Source organism: Oncorhynchus gorbuscha, linkage group LG16 (genome assembly GCF_021184085.1).
Source record: "Oncorhynchus gorbuscha isolate QuinsamMale2020 ecotype Even-year linkage group LG16, OgorEven_v1.0, whole genome shotgun sequence".
NCBI classification, from domain to species: Eukaryota; Metazoa; Chordata; class Actinopteri; order Salmoniformes; family Salmonidae; genus Oncorhynchus; species Oncorhynchus gorbuscha.
Window position 1 is genome coordinate 39,961,251 of NC_060188.1, and position 23,930 is coordinate 39,985,180.

Here is a 23,930-nt window from a genome sequence, read left to right on the forward strand (position 1 = left end):
CATGAAGCTGGTTGAGAGAATGCCAAGAGTGTGCAAAACTGTAATCAAGGCAAAGAGTGGCTACTTTAAAAAATCTCAAATATAAAATATATTTTGATTTAACCATTTTTTTTGTTACTACATAGTTCCATTTGTGTTATTTCCTAGTTTTGATGTCTTCGCTATTATTCTACATTGTAAAAAAATTGTTAAATTAAGAGAACCTGGAATGAGTAGGTGTGTCAACTTTTGCCTGGTACTGTATATTTTCCTGATCTGTTTTAAATAATGTCAGATCTTATTAACCCTGTGTGTGTGTGTGTGTGCGCGCGCGCTCAGCCATGCTGGCGGGAGCCACAGCCGTGTACACTCAGTTCATCAGTCAGCTGACAGAGGAGGGCGAGCCCTGTTGCCCCGTGTGCCAGCGCATCTTCCCCTCGGAGGCTGAGCTCCAGGACGTCATCAACGACATGCAGTCCAAGCTGCGCCTGGTCCCTGACAAGCTGAAGAACACCGAGCAGGATCTGAAGAGGAAAGAGAGGAGGAAGGACGACATGATGGCTCTAAAACCTGTCAGGTTAGAACGGATCGGGGAGTACTTACTGCTTGTGTATTTTCATTGTAGACGATAGGCTTTTGGATTAGGTTGCATTTCTTCCACTAGATGGTAGTGGACGCCTGTACAATGCAGAGGTACACATCTTGATCAGGCAGCTGCTGCACATAACCTGTGAGAGAGGATCATGTTCTGGTACTTCATAATAGATGGATGTGAAAGAAAAAACATATGTAATTTTGTATGGCTTGCTGCTGTTTGACTGGGGCAGAAGAATTATCACTCAACTGTTGTAAATGTCCTGCTCCACTGCTCATGTCCCATTATCTTAACCCTTTCTCCACCTAAGCCATATGCTACTCTCATCTCAGTTGTTCCACATGAGTTGCTGACCCAGGCCCTGTTCTGTGCTGTGGTAACCACCAGGCAGTCTATTGCTGAGCTGCAGGAGAAGGAGCTTCCTGAGCTGAGGAACCGGCTGCAGAACGTGAACCGGGACATTGAGAGGCTGAAGGGGGATGTGGAGGAGCAGGAGACCCTGCTGTCCACTCTGATGTCAGAGGAGGACACAGCCAAGGCCTGTCTGCAGGACATCTCCCTCATGGACAGATACCAGGTCAGACCACATAACGATTAACATAACACGGCCTGTGTGGTCTTCATTCTTAATGTGAAAGTCACCATATAGAGATGTCAATGATTTCTGTGTTTCTTTCAGGGATGGGCTAGGTTATTCGAATATCCAAACGGTCGTAGTATTCGATTTCTTGCGAGTGTATTATTATATATATTTTTTAATGATATGTAGTGCATTCGGAAAGTATTCAGAAGCCTTTACTTTTCCCACATTTTGTTACTTTTCCCACATTTTGTTACTTTACGTCCTTATGCAATAATGGATTAAATACCAAAAAGTTCTGTCAAAGCGGAAAAAAATACAGATACCTTATTTTTGTTTTTCAGACCCTTTGCTATGAGACTCGAAATTGAGCTCGGGTGCATCCTGTTTCTATTGATCATCCTTGAGATGTTTCTGCAACTTGATTGGAGTCCACTGGTGGTCAATTCAATTGATTTGGAAAGGCACACGCATGTCTATATACGGTCACACAGTTGACAGTGCATATCAGAGCAAAAAACCAAGCCATGAGGTTGAAGGAATTGTCCGAAGAGCTCTGAGATAGGATTGTGTTGAGGCACAGATCTGGGGAAGGGTACCAAAACATTTCTGCTGCATTGAAAGTCCCCAAGAACAGTGGCCTCCATCATTCTTAAATGGAAGAGGTTTGGAACCACCAAGACTCTTCCTAGAGCTGTCCGCCTGGCCAAACTGAGCAATCGGGAGAAGGGCCTTGGTCAGGGAGGTGACAAAGTACCTGATGGTCACTCTGACAGAGCTCCAGAGTTCCTCTGTGGAGATGGGAGAACCTTCCAGAAGGAAAACCATCTCTGCCGCACTCCATCGATCAGGCCTTTATGGTAGAATGGCCAGACAGAAGCCACTCCTCAGTAAAAGACACATGACAGGCCGCTTGGAGTTTGCGAAAAGGCACCTAAAGGACTCTGACCATGAGAAACAAGATTCTCGTCAGATGAAACCAAGATTGAACTCTTTGGCCTGAAAGCCAAGTGTCATGTCTGTAAGAAACCTGGCACCATCCCTACAGTGAAGCGTGGTGGCAGCATCATGCTGTGTGGATGGATCGAGGGAAAGATGAATGGGGGAAAGTACAGAGAGCTATTGATGAAAACCTGGTCAGGACCTCAGACTGGGGCGACGGTTCACCTTCCAACAGGACAACAACCCTAAGCACACAGCCAAGACAACAAAGGAGAGTGGCTTTGGGACAATTCTCTGAATGTCCTTGAGTGGCCCAGCCAGAGTCTGGACTTGAACCCGATTTAACATCTCTGGAGAGACCTGAAAATAGCTGTGCAGCGAGGCTCCTCATACATCCTGACTGAGCTTGAGAGGATCTGCAGAGAAGAATGGGAACAACTCCCCAAATACAGGTGTGCCAAGATTGTAGCGTCATACCAAAGAAGACTCTAGGCTGTAATTGCTGTCAAAGGTGCTTCAACAAAGTACTGAGGGTCTGGTGTCTTGTGTACCAGTTTAAGTGTGTCAAGAACTGCAACGCTGCTGGGTTTTTCCACACAATTGTCCCATGTGTATCAATGGTCCACCACCCAAAGGACATCCAGTCATCTTGACACAACTGTGGGCCGCCAACCCTGTGGAAGGCTTTCGACACATAATCTATGCCCTGACAAATTGAGGCTGTTCAGAGGTTCATAGGGAGTGCAACTCAATATTAGGATATATTATTTTTGTACACTTGGTGTATACATTGCCTCATTTCAGTTTGACAACAAAGCAAATATAAGAATTTTAGTAAATATTTTCTTGTGCTTATAAAATCCACTAATTGACCAATGTTGGTTAAATTACTTGGAATTCCATTTATGCTCTGATTTTTGGGGGGCTGAAAGGAGTTGTAGTTTTCATTAAGCAAATATTCAACCTAGTTCAGAACAGAAATGTGGTAATTGACTGCAATGACCGGAATCTGTTACGCCTGTTTTTTTTCCGGCTCAGGCCTAGGTAGTTCATGAAAGTATGCTTTCTATTTGATGAACTAGTAAAATGATTTCTTTAGACAGCTAGTCTAGTGAAATAGGATGACTAAAGACAGAACCATGTGGGAAGTACAGAGACGTTATCTGGCTGCTACTGCTTGAGCATAGATGACATGTTGACTTTAAGGAATTAAAAAGGATAAGTAATATACAAAATTGAAGAGATTTTTTCTATTGATGTCTACCCATGTGGGCCTGACAGAGACGATGGAATATTTTCAATGTTTTGGCAATTGAATGTAGGGCTGGGTGATATGGCCAAAATATAATATCGCAGTATTTCAAGGGGTCTCTCTCCATTCTGATTGGTTGACATTTAATTGAACGGTATACAACAAATTTCTGCTTTCATCAATTTCTGCATTTCCTGCACTCATTTGAGATACTTTCCACACTGCCTCGTAGGGCTGAACGATATGGGGAAAGAATCTAGGCCTTATTTTTAACCGATTGTTGCAATTGCCATTTAGATCTAAACACTGTTGGAATTCTGGAAAAAATTATTATTTCAAATTCTATAGTTAGAAGATAAGTGGTCCGGCCTCAAATGGCGCAGCGGACTAAGGCACTGCATCGCAGCGGACTAAGGCACTGCATCGCAGCGCTAGAGGCGTCACTACAGGCCCAGATTTGATCCCAGGCGGTGTCGCAGCCTGCCACGACCGGGAGACCTATTAGACGGCGCACAATTGGACCAGCGTCGTCCGGGTTAGGGTAGGGTTTGCCCGGCCAGGGTGTCCTTGTCGCACTCTAGCGACTCCTTGTGGCGGGCCAGGTGCATGCACGCTGACTTCGGTCGGCAGGTGTACGGTGTTTCCTCCGACATATTGGTGCGGCTGGCTTCCGGGTTAAGCGAGCAGTGTGTCAAGAAGCAGTGCGGTTTGGCAGGGTTGTGTTTCGGAGGACGCATGACTCTCGACCTTCACCTCTCCCGAATCTGTACAGGAGTTGCAGTGCTAGGGCAAGACTTTAACTACTAATTGGATACCATGTAATTGAGGAGAAAAAGGGGTAAAAAAAATCTATATCACAGTGGGCACTTTGAATATAGTGTTTGACATTACAACTAATGAAAATGCCAGGGAGGAATTGTTGTGACAGGGTAGGAACCAAAGTGTTGGTCAGGGTTTCCTAGGGGACCCTATAATCTTTGGCTATGTAAAAAATAATAATAATAATAATCATCTTAGCTACTTCATGTAGCTAACATAGTCAGGCTTCCAGGGCTCCTGAGTGGCACAGCGGTCTAAGGCACTGCATCTCAGTGCAAGAGTTATCACTACAGTCCTTGATTGGGAGGCCCGTAGGGCAGCACACAATTGACCCAGTGTTGTAAATAAGAATTTGTTCTTAACTGGCTTGCCTAGTTAAATATTTTTATAATTCCTTTTTGATCTTGATATTGTTGCACAAACATGCTGATTTAGGCCTACACAATCATTGTATCAGGCTTGTATAGCTAGCTATGTTTAGTCTGACTCAGTATATTTATTAGCTTGCTAGCTAGTTAGCCAGCTTGCTAGCTACACATGTGGATTTATATTAAGCAAAGTGGAAACCGCATTCTAGTCATCAACATTGTTGCATATGGTGCATTGACCACGCAGACTGAAAGCAAGCGTTTCGTGGTCGAGCAACAACAAATGCGCTCCTTGAGTGCCAGGGGGTGGGGTCTTGTGTGGAAAACAGTATGGAGAGTGGAGAGAGATGACTCAAGTAGTGGAGTAAGCTATAAAAATAGACATTACACAGCGTATCACATTAAACAAACCAAACATTCAAATATCATTATAGAAGGTAAAGCAAAAACCCAAACCTGTAAAATACTGTATACTGCCCAATCCTTATTGGATGTTCACTATTTTTGGCTTTGGAATTTCCATTTAAAAAGCTGAAAGATAATTGTCATCATTTCATAATACATTTCATGTAAAGCAAAAAATATAACTTCAATCGAAAACCATGTATTGTTTTTATAGCTGAAACCGAACCGACCTAGAAAAGCACTAATTGCTCAGCACTACTGCATATTGCACCTTTAACAATGAGTGCCTCCCGTTTAAAAATGAAAGACTTACTGCTAACTTAGCTGGCTACTGCTAACTTAGCTGGCCACATCAATCTGATGTGGTCAAGACAAGGCACTACCAGATGGTATGATACATAACCTATGGCAGCAACAACTTGTTCTAACTAGGGCGATTCGGTTTGGCTACTTCATCTCCCTCTGTCTCCGTCCACGCAACACACACACCTGCTCCTCTCCCGCCGCTCCCCCACCCTTCTGCTGAAACAAGCAGCGCACCAGCTCTCCCGAGTCACGCAAGCAAGTCTCATTTTAAGTTTCAAAAAAAGTTAATACATAAATCAAATCAAATGTATTTATATAGCCCTTCGTACATCAGCTGATATCTCAAAGTGCTGTACAGAAACCCAGCCTAAAACCCCAAACAGCAAACAATGCAGGTGTAAAAGCACGGTGGCTAGGAAAAACTCCCTAGAAAGGCCAAAACCTAGGAAGAAACCTAGAGAGGAACCGGGCTATGTGGGGTGGCCAGTCCTCTTCTGGCTGTGCCGGGTAGAGATTATAACAGAACATGACCAAGATGTTCAAATGTTCATAAATGACCAGCATGGTCAAATAATAATAAGGCAGAACAGTTGAAACTGGAGCAGCAGCACAGTCAGGTGGACTGGGGACAGCAAGGAGCCATCATGTCAGGTAGTCCTGGGGCACGGTCCTAGGGCTCAGGTCAGTTGAAACTGGAGCAGGAGCATGGCCAGGTGGACTGGGGACAGCAAGGAGTCCTCATGTCAGGTAGTCCTGGGGCATGGTCCTAGGGCTCAGGTCCTCCGAGAGAGAGAAAGAAAGAGAGGAGAGAATTAGAGAACGCACACTTAGATTCACACAGGACACCGAATGGGACAGGAGAAGTACTCCAGATAAACAAACTGAGCCTAGCCCCCCGACACAAACTACTGCAGCATAAATACTGGAGGCTGAGATAGGAGGGGTCAGGAGACACTGTGGCCCCATCCGAGGACACCCCCGGACAGGGCCAAACAGGAAGGATATAACCCCACCCACTTTGCCAATGCACAGCCCCCACACCACTAGAGGGAAATCTTCAACCACCAACTTACCATCCTGAGACAAGGCCGAGTATAGCCCACAAAGATCTCCGACACGGTACAACCCAAGGGGGGGGGGGAACCCAGACAGGCCGACCACAACAGTGAATCAACCCACTCAGGTGACGCACCCCCTGCAGGGACGGCATGAGAGAGCCCCAGTAAGCCAGTGACTCAGCCCCTGTAATAGGGTTAGAGGCAGAGAATCCCAGTGGAAAGAGGGGAACCGGCCAAGCAGAGACAGCAAGGGCGGTTCGTTGCTCCAGAGCCTTTCCGTTCACCTTCCCACTCCTGGGCCAGACTACACTCAATCATATGACCCACTGAAGAGATGAGTCTTCAGTAAAGACTTAAAGGTTGAGACCGAGTTTGCGTCTCTGACATGGGTAGGCAGACCGTTCCATAAAAATGGAGCTCTATAGGAGAAAGCCCTGCCTCCAGCTGTTTGCTTAGAAATTCTAGGGAAAATTAGGAGGCCTGCGTCTTGTGACCGTAGCGTACGTGTAGGTATGTACGGCAGGACCAAATCAGAGAGGTAGGTAGGAGCAAGCCCATGTAATGCTTTGTAGGTTAGCAGTAAAACCTTGAAATCAGCCCTTGCTTTGACAGGAAGCCAGTGTAGAGAGGCTAGCACTGGAGTAATATGATCAAATTTTTTGGTTCTAGTCAGGATTCTAGCAGCCGTATTTAGCACTAACTGAAGTTTATTTAGTGCTTTATCCGGGTAGCCGGAAAATAGAGCATTGCAGTAGTCTAACCTAGAAGTGACAAAAGCATGGATTAATTTTTCTGCATCATTTTTGGACAGAAAGTTTCTGATTTTTGCAATGTTACATCTTTGAAACTCATGCATTTCGACTATCTGGGGGTGGCTATTCAAATAGCGAAATAATTTAAATTGACCGTCCCTAGTTTCTTTCTATGCATCTCTCTTTACCCTCCTTCATTCCATCCTTGACTGTTGTGGTAACCACCTCTGTCTGTGTGTGTCCTTGGTCTCTAGCTGGACCTGAAGGATGTGGAGAGGAAGATAGCCCAGCAAGCTGCCAAGCTGCAGGGAGTGGACCTGAGCCGCACCATTCAGCAGGTCAACCAGGAGAAACAGGAGACCCAGCATCGCCTGGACACAAGTACGACCTGCCTGATAATGTTACACTGGGGCCTCCTCCGCAAGACCTGTTGAGCAACTGTACAATGCCAGACTGGAAGTTGGATTTCCTTATAGTAAATCTACTGTAGCTGTTAGTGAAGGGAATTGTTGTTCCTTCATGTACATATTACATCTATGATGACATACAGTAGTCTATAGATCAATTCAGTGTAGGTGAAGCGGACATCTTTCGTTCATGGTCACGTGATGAAGTAGCCCCCCGTGCAATCTTCAAAACCAGTGTTTGCCCTCGGCCCAAGAGGGAATTTCTTCTTGGTCTAAGACTTCAGCAATTGTGGTACCAAATTGTCATACTTGAGTAAACGTAAATATACCTTAAGACTCAAGTGAATGTCGCCCAGTAAAATACTATTTTAGTTATAAAAGTATTTGGTTTTAAATATATATCAAAAGTAAATATAATTGCTAAAATATAAATAATTTCTTATATTAAGCAAACCAGACGTCACCATTTCCTTCATTTTTTTTTTTGTTTACCGATAGCCAAGGGCACACTCACACTAAGACATAATTTTCAAATTAAGCATGTGTTTAGTGAGTCCACCAGATCAGAGGCAGTAGGGATGACCAGGGATGTTCTCTTGAAGTGTGTGAATTTAACAATTTTCCTGTCCGGCTAAGCATTGAAAATGTAACTGCTTTTGGGTATCAGGGAAAATGTATCGATTTTAAAAAGTACATGATTTTCTTTAGGAATGTAGTGAAGTATAAGTTGTAAAAACATATATATATATATATATATATATATATAGTAAAGTACAGATACCCCCAAAAAACTACTTAAGTCGTACTTTCAAGTATTTTTACCTAAGTATTTTACACCACTGAAATTTGGTTGTTCCTGCAGGAGACCCGGGTTCATATCCCGTGTGTTACGTTGGCGCCCAATGTGGGGTGGTCTCTCGAGGGGGGGGGGGGGGGGGGGGGGTTCAAATGGGGGTGAATGTAGCTGTCGTGAGTTGCCTGTTAACTTCAAAGCCTCTTGGTCTAAGACGTTGGTTGCTCACGTGGGAGACCCGGGTTCATATCCTGTGTGTTACATATTATGATATACAGTGTGGGGGGGAAAAGTATTTGATCCCCTGCTGATTTTGCCCACTGATAAAGAAATGATCAGACTATAATTTTAATGGTAGGTTTATTTGAACAGTGAGAGACAGAATAACAACAACAAAAATCCAAAAAAACACATGTCAAAAATGTTAATAAATTGATTTGCATTTTAATGGGGGAAATAAGTATTTGACCTCTCTGCAAAACATGACTTAGTACTTGGTGGCAAACCCCTTGTTGGCAATCACGAGGTCAGACGTTTCTTGTAGTTGGCCACCAGGTTTGCACACATCTCAGGAGGGATTTTGTCCCACTCCTCTTTGCAGATCTTCTCCAAGTCATTAAGGTTTCGAGGCTGACGTTTGGCAACTCGAACCTTCAGCTCCCTCCACAGATTTTCTATGGGATTAAGGTCTGGAGACTAGCTAGGCCACTCCAGGACCTTAATGTGCTTCTTTTTGAGCCACTCCTTTGTTGCCTTGGCTGTGTGTTTTGGGTCATTGTCATTATGGAATACCCATCCACGACCCATTTTCAATGCCCTGACTGAGGGAAGGAGGTTCTCACCCAATATTTAACAGTACAAGGCCCCATCCATCATCTCTTTGATGCGGTGAAGTTGTCCTGTCCCCTTAGCAGAAAAACACCCCCAAAGCATAATGTTTCCACCTCCATGTTTGATGGTGTTCTTGGGGTCATAGGCATCATTCCTCCTCCAAACACATGAGTTGCGTTGATGCCAAAGAGCTCAATTTTGGTCTCATCTGACCACAACACTTTTCACCCAGTTGTCCTCTGAATCATTCAGATGTTCATTGGCAAACTTCAGACGGGCATGTATATGTGCTTTTCTTGAGCGGGGGACCTTGCGGACGCTGCAGGATTTCAGTCCTAGTCGGCATAGTGTGTTACCATAGTGTGTTACCAATTGAGATCTTGCATGGAGCCCCAGACCGAGGGAGATTGACAGTTAATTTGTGTTTCTTCCATTTGTGAATAATTGCACCAACTGTTGTCACCTTCTCACCCAGCTGCTTGGCGATGGGCTTGGTCCATTTCCAGCCTTGTGTAGATCTACAATCTTGTTCCTGACATCCTTGGAGAGCTCTTTGGTCTTGGCCAGGGTGGAGAGTTTGTAATCTGATTGATTGCTTCTGTGGACAGGTGTCTTTATACAGGTAACAAACTGAGATTAGGAGTACTCTCTTTAAGAGTGTGCTCCTCATCTCATCTCGTTACCAGTATAAAAGACACCTTGGAGCCAGAAATCTTTCTGATTGAGAGGGGTACAAATACTTATTTCCCCCATTAAAATGCAAATCAATATATAACATTGTTGACATGCGATTTTCTGGATTTTGTTATTCTGTCTCTCGCTGTTCAAATAAACCTACCATTAAAATTATAGACTGATAATTTCTTTGTCAGTGTGCAAACGTACAAAATCAGCAGGGGATCAAATACTTTTTCCCCCTCACTGTACCTATCTATTCCACCCTTATACTGTATTACTATGAATTCCAATGTTATTTGATTCATTGCAGCGTCCAGCAAGATGGAGCTGAAGCGTAAACTGATCCAGGACCAGCAGGAGCAGATCCAGAGCCTGAAGAGCAGCATGAACGAGACCCGGGCGGAGAAGCTGCAGATCTCCAGTAACATGCAGAAGCAGCAGCAGCTGGAGGAGCAGTGTGTGGAGTTCACCACTGAGATTCAGGCTCTGCACAGAGAGATCAAGGTAAAACTCCACTCAGAGCAGTGACCTGTCTGAGGAAACTATCTGGAATCATACTAAAACCTCAGTGTTGGTAGAACTGTCTAGCAGCAGGTGGTTTGATGGTTATAACATGTTTTCTTCTGTATTGGCTGTGATGTTTTGTAGTCTTCGTAATAAGAGAAGGTCATGGTGTATCGCTTTATCAGTGTATCAAGGTTATCTCCTCCCTGTGTTCAGGAAGCTAAGGAGCAGGTGTCCCCTCTGGCCACCACCCTGGAGAAGCTGCAGCAGGAGAGGCTGGATTTGATGGAGCGCAGGAAGCAGAGGCAGGAGGAGGGACAAGAGAAGGTACCACCACCTCTTTCTCGTTTGTATTATTTAACTGTCCAACATTTCTTGCTAATACTTTCAAAGTGCTAATGGAGGACTGCATATTAAGTCTGGTAACAGTGTTTCTCCAGTCACTTCATGTCTCTCGCCTACTAACCTCGTCCCCAGGCTATTGCACATATAAGCCTGGTACATCATGATTCAAAGTTGGCCATAATGAGTGTGACCATAGTGAACAAAGTATGTTATTTAATTTGAGTGACATCGCACAAATGCGAGGCATGCCGCTCTACTTGTGGTGTGCTCGCGTATGGGGAGGGTTAAGGGGGAGCTGTTGTGGGAGATGATTGGTTGGTAGATTAAACTAATGCCTATGCGGCAGGAATTTTTCCCGGTATTTCTCTATTGGCTAACATGGGCCAAGTTTGACGTGTTGGTCCACCAGACTCTTCACACTCTTCACGGAAGTGTCTGGGAACAGGTTTAATTGCATACCATGTCTCAAATAATAACGATCTTGGCATGATTATTTCAAAGTAGCACTTCTAACCACCTGTTCATTCCCTCCATCCCAGATAAATAGCATCAAAGACAAAGTTAAAAGCATGGCCGCCTTTGAAAGAGAGATTACCGGATACACAAAAGAGGGCAAGGATGATTACAAAGAGGTAAACATTGGTTCAGTTCTGTTCCTCATCCTGTCATAAGCATTGTCTCAATTTCTTTTGACACATTTTGTCATGCATTTCTTTGAAAGCAAAAAGAGGGGGAGCTCCGAGAGACCAACACTCAGGTCCATGAGGCAGAGAAGCAACGGGAAAGGATTAACAAAGACAGTGGAAACATCAGGCAAGACATAGACACTCAGAAGGTGAGCTCAGGTGGCATATCTCTTTTCCCTAATTATGTCTGTCTCTCCTTTTGCTCCCCCATTCAGTAAGTTACCAGTGTGCTTTTATGAAGGAGCAAAGAAAACAAGTGGTAGTGTTGGGTGAAATCTGTGAACTTGAGATCTGGGTGACCGTGTGATATCATTGAAGGTCCAAGAGCGTTGGCTGCAGGACAACCTGACGTTGAGGAAACGCATCGAGGAGCTGAAGGACGTGACCAAGAAACGAGAGGCTGTGGCGAAGGATATGGGGAACATGCAGGTCCTGCAGCTACGCAAGTAAGAACGCCTCCTTGACCATGCTCACCTGCACCAGGGAGGTGCAAAACGCAACATGTTCAAACCCACGTATGCTTCTGATGCTAATCCGTGCCTTCCAGGTTCCATAAGATAATATGGAATTGATTGTATTATACCTGCCTGAAATTTGAACTAATAATCAGATGCTGGAATTTGGATTATGTCTTAAAAGATTCATGTTGGTGGTGTCTGTTCATATGACCTAGTCCTTCTGGGTGGAGATGCAACCCTTGTAGGACTCCTGTTACAAAGTGACCCATCTGAAATACCTCTAGAATATACCCTAGGCCAACACATAATGCTGTATGTGTGCCTTCTTCCCTGGTTACTAGTGAGCATAGGGAGTCAGAGAGGTGGTGGTGTCAGCTCATACAACCTTTTTTGCACATTATCTCTTTGGGGACACCAGTCCCTTTTAGAGGTCGACCGATTAATCGGAATGGCCGATTTAATTAAGGCTGATTTCAAGTTTTCATAACAATTTGTAATCAGCATTTTTGGACACAGATTATGGCCGATTACATTGCACTCCACGAGGAGACTGCGTGGTAGGCTTGACTACCTGTTATGCGAGTGCATTTCTTTACTTACCGACACACACTTTTTTTCCCCCTCCACATTATTGGTTAGAGCCTGTAAGTAAGCATTTCACTGTAAGGTCTGCTATACCTGTTGTATTCTGCGCACGTGACAAATAAACTTTTATTTGATTTGAGCCAAGGTAAGTTGCGAGCCAGCATTGATTGATTTTTTAAAAATAAATGTAATCTTAACATAATCACTAGTTAACCACACATGGTTTATGACATTACTAGTTTATCTAGCTTGTCCTGCGTTGCATATAATTTTTTCGGTTCCTGTTAATTTATCATCGAATCACAGCCTACTTCGCCAAACGGGTGGTGATTTAACAAGCGCATTCGTGAAAAAAGCACTGTCGTTGCACCAATGTGGACCTAACCATAAACATCAATGCCTTTCTTAAAATCAATACACAAGTATATATTTTTAAACCTGTATATTTTAGTTAATATTGCCTGCTAACATGAATTTATTTTAACTAGGGAAATTGTCACTTCTCTTGCGTTCTGTGCGAGCAGAGTCGGGGCATATGCAGCAGTTTGAGCCGCCTGGCTCGTTGCGAACTGTGTGAAGAACATTTCTTTCTAACAAAGACCATCATTTATTTGCCAGAATTGCGCAATAATTATGACATAACATTGACGGTTGTGCAATGTAACAGCACTATTTAGACTTAGGGATGCCACCAGTTAGGTAAAATATGGAACGGTTCCGTATTTCACTGAAATAATAAATGTTTTGTTTTCGAAATTATAATTTCCGGATTTGACCATGTTAATGACCTATTTCTGTGTTTTATTAGATTATAATTAAGTCTATGATTTGATAGAGCGGTCTGACTGAGCAGTGGTAGGCAGCAGCAGGCTCGTAAGCATTCATTCAAACCGCACGTTCCTGCATTTGCCAGCAGCTCTTCACTGTGCTTCAAGCATTGCGCTGTTTATGACTTTAAACCTATCAACTCCCGAGCTTAGGCTGGCAATACTAAAGTGCCTATAGGTACATCCAAGTCAAAGGTATATGAAATACAAATGGTATAGAGAGAAATAGTTCTATAATTCCTAGAATAATTACAACCTGAAACTTCTTACCTGGGAATATTGAAAGGAACCACCAGTTAAAAGGAACCACCAGCTTTCGTATGTTCTGAGCATGGAACCTTAAACGCTTGCTTTTTTACATGGCAAATATTGCACTTTTACTTTCTTATCCAACACTTTGTTTTTCCATTATTTAATCCTATTATTTGAAACTAAATTGATTTTATTGATGTATTACATTTAGTTAAAATAAGTGTTCATTCAGTATTGTTGTAATTGTCATTATTGAAGATATATTTAATCGGTATCGGCTTTTTTTGGGGGGGGGGGGGGGGGGGGTCCTTCAATAATCGGTCGACCTCTTAGTCCCTTTTATCACTGTAACATGAAATGTGTGCGATATCTCTGAGTTCTCTGTCCCTCTCCCCTGGTTCTCAGTGAGCGCAGGGAGTCTGAGCAGCGAGTGGACGACCTGAAGAAGAACCGCAGCGTAGCATTGGGCCGACAGAAAGGCTTCGAGGAGGAGATCATCCGCTTCCGCAAGGAGCTCCGTGAGGACCAGTACGGCAAGGCTGACGAACGCTTTCGGGACAGGATGATCGTCATGAGGACCACAGAGCTGGCCAACAAGGACCTGGACATCTACTACAAGGCCCTGGACCAGTGAGTTGTTGACGGAGGAGGGTGGTTCGGTTCGGTGGTGGTGATGGGTCCATTTCCATTAAGACTCATGGTTGTAGACGCAGTCATGTGTGTTTGACTTACAGGGTGTACCATTTCTTCTGATCATATACAGTACCAGTTAAAAGATTGGACACGGGGCCTCCCGGGTGGCGCATTGGTTAAGGGCGCTGTACTGCAGCGCCAGCTGTGCCACCAGAGAGTCTGGTTTCGTGCCCAGGGTCTGTCTTAACCGGCCGCGACCGGGAGGTCCGTGGGGCGACGCACAATTGGCCTAGCCTCGTCCGGGTTAGGGAGGGGTTGGCCGGTAGAGAGATCCTTGTCTCATCGCTTACCAGCGACTCCTGTGGCGGGCTGGACGCAGTGCGCGCTAACGAAGGTTGCCAGGTGCACAGTGTTTCTTCCGACTCATTGGTGCGGCTGGCTTCCGGGTTGGATGCCCGCTGTGTTAAGCAGTGCGGCTTGGTTGGGTCGTGTATCGGAGGACGCATGACTTTCAACCTTCCGTCTCTCCCGAGCCCGTACGGGAGTTGTAGCGATGAGACAAGATAGTAGCTACTAAACAATTGGATACCACGAAAACGGGGTAAAATTCAAACAAAAAAAGTTTGGACACCTACTACATTGTAGAATAATAGTGAAGACCTCAAAACTATAAAATAACATATATGGAATCATGTTGTAACCAAAAGTCTTAAACAAATCAAAATATATATTTTAGGTTCTTCAAAGTAGCCACCCTTTGTCTTGATGACAGCTTTGCACACTCTTGGCATTCTCTCAACCAACTTCACCTGGAATACTTTTCCAACAATCTTGGAGTTCCCACATACAGTGCCTTGCGAAAGTATTCGGCCCCCTTGAACTTTGCGACCTTTTGCCACATTTCAGGCTTCAAACATAAAGATATAAAACTATTTTTTTGTGAAGAATCAACAAGTGGGACACAATCATGAAGTGGAACGACATTTATTGGATATTTCAAACTTTTTAACAAATCAAAAACTGAAAAATTGGGCGTGCAAAATTATTCAGCCCCCTTAAGTTAATACTTTGTAGCGCCACCTTTTGCTGCGATTACAGCTGTAAGTCGCTTGGGGTATGTCTCCATCAGTTTTGCACATCGAGAGACTGAAATGTTTTCCCATTCCTCCTTGCAAAACAGCTCGAGCTCAGTGAGGTTGGATGGAGAGCATTTGTGAACAGCAGTTTTCAGTTCTTTCCACAGATTCTCGATTGGATTCAGGTCTGGACTTTGACTTGGCCATTCTAACATGGATATGTTGTTTTTTGAACCATTACATTGTAGATTTTGCTTTATGTTTTGGATCATTGTCTTGTTGGAAGACAAATCTCCGTCCCAGTCTCAGGTCTTTTGCAGACTCCATCAGGTTCTCTTCCAGAATGGTCCTGTATTTGGCTCCATCCATCTTCCCATCAATTTTAACCATCTTCCCTGTCCCTGCTGAAGAAAATCAGGCCCAAACCATGATGCTGCCACCACCATGTTTGACAGTGGGGATGGTGTGTTCAGGGTGTTGCTTTTACGCCAAACATAACGTTGGCGTAAAAGCAACGTAATAACGTAATTTTGGTTTCATCTGACCAGAGCACCTTCTTCCACATGTTTGGTGTGTCTCCCAGGTGGATTGTGGCAAACTTTAAACAACACTTTTTATGGATATCTTTAAGAAATTACTTTCTTATTGCCACTTCCATAAAGGCCAGATTTGTGCAATATACGACTGATTGTTGTCCTATGGACAGTCTCCCACCTCAGCTGTAGATCTCTGCAGTTCATCCAGAGTGATCATGGGCCTCTTGGCTGCATCTCTGATCAGTCTTCTCCTTGTATGAGCTGAAAGTTTAGAAGGACGGCTAGTTCTTGGTAGATTTGCAGTGGTCTGATACTCCTTCCATTTCAATATTATCGCTTGCACAGTGCTCCTTGGGATGTTTAAAGCTTGGGAATTTTTTTGTATCCAAATCCGGCTTTAAACTTCTTCACAACAGTATGTCTGACCTGCCTGGTGTGTTCCTTGTTCTTCATGATGCTCTCTGCGCTTTTAACGGACCTCTGAGACTATCACAGTGAAGGTGCATTTATACGGAGACTTGATTACACACAGGTGGATTGTATATATCATCATTAGTCATTTAGGTCAACGTTGGATCATTCAGAGATCCTCACTGAACTTCTGGAGAGAGTTTGCTGAAATGAAAGTAAAGGTGCTGAATAATTTTGCATGCCCAATTTTTCAGTTTTTGATTTGTTAAAAAAGTTTGAAATATCCAATAAATGTCGTTCCACTTCATGATTGTGTCCCACTTGCTGTTGATTCTTCACAAAAAATACAGTTTTATATCTTTATGTTTGAAGCCTGAAATGTGGCAAAAGGTCGCAAAGTTCAAGGGGGCCGAATACTTTCGCAAGGCACTGTATGCTGAGCACTTGTTGGCTGCTTTTCCTTCACTCCAACTCATCCCAATCCTTCGCAATTGGGTTGAGGTAGGGTACTTGTGGATGCCAGGTCATCGGATTCAGCACTCCCATCACTCTCCTTAGTCAAATAGCCCTTACACAGCCTGGAGGTGTGTTTTGGGTTATTGTCCTGTTGAAAAACAAATGATAGTCCCACTAAGCGCAAATGGTATGGCGTATACCTGCAGAATGCTGTGGTAGCCATGCAGGTTAAGTGTGTCTTGAATTTGAAATAAATCAGACTGTGTCACAATCAAAGCACCTCCACACATCACACCTCCATTTTTCACAGTGGGAACCACACATACTCTGCGTCTCACAAAGACATGGCGGTTAAAGTCTCCAATTTGGACTCATCAGACCAAAAGACAGATTTCCATCAGTCTAATGTCCATTGCTTGTGTTTCTTGGCCCAAGGAAGTCTCTTCTTATTGGTGTCCTTTAGTAGTGGTTTCTTTGCAACAATTTGGCCATTCACTCAGTCTGGCCATTCACTTCACCCATTCACTCAATTTTCAGATTGACTGACCTTAATGTCTTGAAGTAATGGACTATCGTTTCTCTTTGCTTATTTGAGCTGTTCTTGCACTAATATGGGCTTGGTCAGTTACCAAATTGGGCTATCTTCTGAATACCACCCCTACCGTGTCACACCACAACTGATTGGCTCAAACGTATTAAGAAGGAAAGAAATTCCACAAATTAACAAGGCACACCTGTTAATTGAAATGCATTCCAGGTGACTACCTCATGAAGCTGGTTTAGAGAATGCCAAGAGTGTGCAAAACTGTAGACAAGGGTGGCTACTTTGAAGAATCACAAATATAAAATATAATTTGATTTTGTTTAACACTTTTTTTTTTAGGTTACTACATGATTCCATATGTGTACAATGTAGAAAATAGTTTAAAATATATAGATATGGATATAGAAAAACCCTGGAATGAGTAGGTGTGTCCAACACTTGGTAACCACTCTTAAAATCAAATAAAGGAAAAGAAAGGTGAACGGTTGTGCGTAATGCTCCTGTTTTCAATAGTTTAGGTGTGGATGCCAGGATATGTGACACTAATCAGGGCTCACTAGTCATGCTTATGTGGGTGAATTATCCTACCACAAAATGTACAGAAGATATTTTGACATTAAGTGAGTCATTACATGAAACTGTTTCTCTGCCCTTCAAGATAATACTTGAGTTTACAAGTTTTCACTCTTGGATTGTGCAACGGGTAATTAGCCTAGATCAAAGTCTTTGTCCTCAGGCCTGGAGGGAAGCCAAAGTAATTCCGCTACCCAATGGTGGTAAAGAGGCCTTTACTGGTTCTAACAGCAGACCAATAAGCTTGCTGCCAGCTTTAGCAAGCTGTTTGAAAAAATAGTTTCACCAAATACAATGATATTTCTCTGTAAACAAATTACCAGATTTTCAGCATGCTTACAGACAAGGGCACTCAACATGTACTGACTGCACTGACACAAGTGACTGATGATTGGTTGAAAGAAATTGTTAATAAGATTGTGGGAGCTGTACTGTTAGATTTCAGTGCGGCCTTTGATGTTATTGACCATAAACTGTTGTTGAAAAAACTTAAGTGCTATTGCTTTTCAACCTCCGCTCTGTATCCACAATATGGCAATCTATCTAATAGAACTCTAAGGGTTTTTTAATGAAGTCACTGAAACCCTTAGAGTTGCAGTCTGTTTTGGAATGGGTGGCCAGTAATAAACTGGTCCTGAACATCTCTAAAACTAAGAGCATTGTATTTGGTATAAATCATTCCTTAAGTGCTAGACCTCAGATGAATCTGGTAATGAATGGTGTGGCTGCTGAACAAGTTGAGACTAAATTACTTGGTGTTACCTTAGATTGTAAACTGTCAATGTCAAAACATATAGATTCAATGGTTGCGAAGATGGAAGAGGTCAAGCCGTAATAAAGAGATGCTCTGCTTTTTTTTGACACCACACTTCAAAAAGCAAGTTGTGCAGGCTCTAGTTTTGTCCAGTGCTGCAAGGAAAGACCTAGTTAAGCTGCAGCTGGCCCAGAACAGAGCGGCACGGTTTGCTCTTAATTGTAATCAAAGGGCTGATATAAATACTATTCATGCCATTCTCTCTTGGCTTGAGGAGAGACTAACTGAATCACTTATGTTTATAAGAAACACAAATGTGTTGAAAATCCCATTGTTTGCATAGTCAACTTACACACAGCTCTGACAAACACTTATCCCACCAGACTTGTCACCAGGGGTCTTTTCATAGTCCCCAAATCCAGAACAAATTCAAGAAAACGTACAGTATTATTTGAGCCCTTATTGCATTGAACTTCCATCTCATTGCTCAAATAAACAGCAAACCTGGTTTCAGAAAACAGATAAAGCAACGCCTCTCCCCTATTTGACCTAGATAGTTCGTATATGCATTGATATGTAGGCTGTGTGCCTTTTTTTAGAATTTATGTAGTTTTGTCCTTGAGCTGTTCTTGTCTAATCTGTATTATGTCATTATGTTTTGTGTCACCCCAGGAAGAGTAGCTGCTGCTTTTGCAACAGCTAATGGGGATCTTAATAAAATACCAAATGCATATCTGCATAATGACCGTAATGCAGTGCATTTGGAAAGTATTCAGACCCCTTGACTTTATCCACATTTTGTTACGTTACAGCCTAATAAAATGGATTTAGTTGTTTTTTCCCCCCATAATCAATCTACACACAATACCCCAGACTGACATAGCAAAAATAGGTTTTTAGGAATTGTTGCACATTTATATAAAAAGGATATCACATTTACACAAGTTTTCAGACCCTTTACTCAGAACTTTGAAGCACCAGTTGGTGCTCACGTTTTTTGGGGGGTATGATGCTACAAGCTGGGCAAATCTGTATTTGGGGAGTTTCTACCATTCTCTGCAGATCCGCTCAAGCTCTGTCAGGTTGGATGGGGAGAGTCGCTGCACAGCTATTTTCAGGTCTCAGGAGATCGGGTTTAAGTTCAAGCTCTTGCTGGGTCACTCAAGAACATTCAGAGACTTGTCCCGAAGCCACCACTGTGTTGCCTTGGCTGTATGCTTAGGGTCCTATTGGAGGTGAACTTTCGCCCCAGTCTGAGGTGCTGAGTGCTCTGGAGCAGGTTTTCATCAAGGATCTCTCTCTACTTTGCTTCGTTCATCTTTCCCTCGATTCTGACTAGTCTCCCAGTCCCTGCCACTGAAAAACATCCCCAAACCATGATGCTGCCACCACCATGCTTCATCGTATGAATGGTGCCAGGTTTTCTCTAGACATGACTCTTTGCATTCAGGCCAAAGAGTTAAATCTTGGTTTTATCAGACCAGAGAATCTTGTATTTCATTGTCTGAGTCTTTTAGGTGCCTTTTGGTGAACTCCCAAGCGGGCTATCATGTGCTTTTTACTGAGTGGCTTCGAGTCTCATAACAAAAGGTCTGAATACTTATGTAAATAAGGTACTTCTGTTTTGTTTTTTTGTAAATTTGCAAAAACCTGTTTTTGCTTTGTCATTATGGGATATTGTGTGAGTGGATGAGGGAGGGGGGGTGTATTTAATACATTTTCGAATAAGGTTGTAACGTAACAACATTTGGAAAAGGGGATGGCAACTGAAATCTTTCCCGAATACACAGTGCAAGTACAGTGCATATATTAACATTCTATTGCCCTATCGACGGTAGACTGAATGAGTAGCCTGCATAAATGCAGGTCTTGAGAGGAAATGACAGCTCAACTCTCTCACTGAGATATCATCTTCATTGGCTTAGTGCCATCAGCAGGCAAGCCAGCAGCACAGCGGTGGTAGGGAGGATCAGCTCTCTGGTTCTTATCATGTATCCCATGCAGAGCATACAGTAGAGCTCATGAAATCAGTGTGAGTCAACCCTGTGAGTTTGCATTTAGTTGGAAGTGAATGAATGCCACTGTCTTTTGTCAATGATACTATTTTTAAAATATATATACGCTACCGTTCAAAGGTTTGGGGTCACTTTGATATTTCATTGTTTTTGAAAGAAATCAAATTTTTGTCCATTAAAAATAACATCAAATTGATCAGAAATACAAATTACCATTTTAGCTTGAAACAGCTGATTGTAGATATTCCATAAAAATAAGAGGCCCATTATCAGCAACTATCACTCCTGTGTTCCAATGGCACGTTGTGTTAGCTAATCCAAGTTTATGATTTTAAAAGGCTAGAAAACCCTTTTGCAATTATGTTAGCACAGCTGAAAACTGTTGTCCTGATTAGAAGCAGGACAACAGGTGGTCCTGTGTAGCTCAGTTGGTAGAGCATGGCGCTTTTAACGCCAGGGTAGTGGGTTCGATCCCCGGGACCACCCATACGTAGAATGTATGCACACATGACTGTAAGTCGCTTTGGATAAAAGCGTCTGCTAAATGGCATATATAAGCAATAAAACTGGCCTTTATTTAGACTAGTTGAGTATCTGGAGCATCAGCAATTAAGCCTATTCCATGTGAGAAATTGCCAAGAAACTGAAGATCTCGTACAACGCTGTGTACTACTCCCTTCACAGAGCAGCGCAAACTGTCCCTAACCTGAATAGAAGGAGGAGTGGGAGACCCCGGTGCACAACCGAGCAAGAGTACAAGTCTAGTTTGAGAAACCGATGCCTCACAAGTACTCAACTGGCAGCTTCATTAAATAGTACCCACAGAACACCTGTCTCAACGTCAACAGTGAAGAGGCGACTCTGGGATGCTGGCCTTTTAGGCAGAGTTCCTCTGTCCAGTATCTGTGTTCTTTTGCCTGTCTTTTCTTTTTATTGGCCAGTCTGAGATATGGCTTTTTATTTGCAACTCTGCCTAGAAGGCCAGTATCCCAGAGGCGCCTCTTCACTGTTGACGTTGAGACATTGACTAACCTTTGTGAGCAGTTTTCTTGTTTGGCCAATTGAACATGAAAAGTAATAGATTGATACGAAGGAGCTCTTGTCCCATTATGTTACCGAAACCAAGCCCAATGAGCTTCTCATGGTGATGGTAATCACAGCTTTCTAAGAAACTTACAGATATGGTCACATCCTGTAGATTTAATTTAGTAAGCAGAATGATAGTTTCTTTCTGGCCATACCAAATGTCGACGGGATTTCAAGAGAAACCGTAACGCCTGGTAATCTTTTTTTATTTGCACCCACCTAGAACTGGGTGATACGGACAATAATCCATATCTTGATAAATTGACTGAATTGTCACAAACTATAAATGGAACGATACGTTTAACATTAATATCCACAACAGTTACTATTTTATAATACCCTTAAATCTACTACTACCACTTTGAAATTTGTAGCTTTAAATGTCCTGTTAGCAGTCACCCATATTGGCAGACTAATTTAATTTCAAACTTCAAATTGTTTCTAGTATAGGCTACTCGTCGTAAATAACTGTCAGTGAAATGTCCTTTTTAAGTGGCCGGTGTCTGTTTTACGGTTCATTGGCCCGGCTCTACACCCACCCAGTCTTAAAATCGTAATCTTTATTTGAAGTTGTTCTATCACTTACTGGTAGGCCTATGTCTAATCCTGTTGAAAAGGTATCAATGCCAATGTCCTCTTATCCAGAGTTTTGCCCATTTTCAGTTGTACCCACTGTCCTCTTCTACAGAACCATAATGAAGTTTCACAGTATGAAGATGGAGGAGATCAACAAAATCATCCGGGACCTCTGGCGCAGCACATACCGAGGACAAGGTCTCTGAGCGAGTGTGGTTTTAGTTTAAGTGCTCAACTGAAATCATGTGCCTGCGTGGAATTTATATTTCATAATGTTATAACTTCAATAAAAGTATCCAACTTATCTCCAACCCCCATCCATCTTGTATCACTTTAGCAGGGTGTAGCAGTATGCTGTTTAACAGGACTGCCCAATAGAAATTTGTAACTATCCTGATTCAGTTTGTCAACCAACTAGTTTTTATAATCAGGTGTGCTAGATTAGAAGTGAGAACCTAAAGAGCGGTAGCTCTCTGGGAACAGGGTTGGGCAGCCCTGCTGCATAATGACCACGCTTTGCGGCTGTGTTGTCACCCCATACTGTATCAATTCGTCATGTGATTATCGATTTTTTTTAAGTCTAAATGTTCTTCCTCCCTTGCTCTTCTCCAGACATTGAGTATGTGGAGATCCGCTCTGATGTGGATGAGAATTCTTCCGGGGCGGGAGTGAAGAGGAGGACCTATAACTACCGTGTGGTGATGGTGAAGGGAGACACGGCGCTGGACATGAGGGGTCGCTGCAGTGCCGGCCAGAAGGTGCAGTGCTGGATGCTTTACCTACTTCCTGTAGCTCATCAGATAGCTATAAGAGAGGGCATTATCCCCTTATGGATATAGGGGTGGCAGTGTGTTGGTCAATTTGATGATGACGTGTCAGTGTGCATGTATGTTTAGGTCCTGGCCTCCCTCATCATCCGTCTGGCTCTGGCTGAGACCTTCTGTCTGAACTGTGGCATCCTGGCCCTGGACGAGCCCACAACCAACCTAGACAGGGAGAACATCGAGTCCCTGGCACACGCCCTTGTGGAGTGAGTCCATTTGTCCAATAGCCTACTACATCTGAATGGCAACAGTTCCCTTGCTTTGAGCAAACTTACGCACTCCAAGGAAAGCTCAACGACAGTGAGCTCAAAGTATTGGGACAGTGACACTTGTTTTGATTTTGCTCTGTACTCCAGCACTTTGGATTTGAAATTATATAATGACTGAGGTTACAGTGCGGACTGTCAGCTTTAGTTTGAGGGTACTTTCATTCATATCGGGTGAACGGTTTAGAAATTACAGCAACTTTTTGTACATAGTCCTCTTCCCCCATTTTAGGGAATGAAGGTATTAGGACAAATTCACTTCTATATTCCAAGCACACAATGTGACTCTACAAACTTGTTGGATGCATTTGCTGTTTGTTTCAGATTATTTTGCACCCAATAGAAATGAATGGTTAAAAAAAAGTCATTTTGGAGTCACTTTAAAAAATATATTTTTAAACCTAGGCAAGTCAGTTAAGTGGGTTAACTGCCTTGTTCAGGGGCAGAACGACAGATTTTCACCTTGTCAGCTCGGGGATTCGAACTTGCAACCTTTCAGTTACTAGTCTAACGCTCTAACCAACCACTAGGCTACCTGCCGCCCCAGGTAGCCTTATTGTGAATAAGAATAGAATATGTTACTAAACACTTTTTTAATGTGGATGCTACCATGATTATGGATAGTCCAGAATGAGTCATGAATAATGATGAATGAGAGAGTTAGATTCACAAATATCAAATGCCCAGGACATGCTGACCTCTCACCATTACAATAAGGGGGAGGTTAGCGTTTTTGGGGGGGGGTTTATGATATTTAT

At 43.1% G+C, this 23,930-nt stretch overlaps 1 protein-coding gene across 3 annotated transcripts in view; it reads left to right on the forward strand.

Moving 5' to 3' along the window:
- rad50 (RAD50 homolog, double strand break repair protein) overlaps positions 1-23,930 on the forward strand; it is a 43,818-nt gene that overhangs the window by 17,788 nt on the left and 2,100 nt on the right. For all 3 annotated transcript variants that reach the window (XM_046304790.1, XM_046304789.1, XM_046304791.1), the window contains 12 exons: positions 319-556; positions 962-1,151; positions 7,311-7,437; positions 10,076-10,269; positions 10,486-10,596; positions 11,154-11,246; positions 11,336-11,449; positions 11,619-11,746; positions 13,828-14,052; positions 22,195-22,280; positions 22,695-22,840; positions 22,979-23,112. In XM_046304790.1, coding sequence (XP_046160746.1) covers positions 319-556; positions 962-1,151; positions 7,311-7,437; positions 10,076-10,269; positions 10,486-10,596; positions 11,154-11,246; positions 11,336-11,449; positions 11,619-11,746; positions 13,828-14,052; positions 22,195-22,280; positions 22,695-22,840; positions 22,979-23,112 — 1,786 coding nt within the window. The remainder of the gene's footprint in view (positions 1-318; positions 557-961; positions 1,152-7,310; positions 7,438-10,075; positions 10,270-10,485; positions 10,597-11,153; positions 11,247-11,335; positions 11,450-11,618; positions 11,747-13,827; positions 14,053-22,194; positions 22,281-22,694; positions 22,841-22,978; positions 23,113-23,930) is intronic.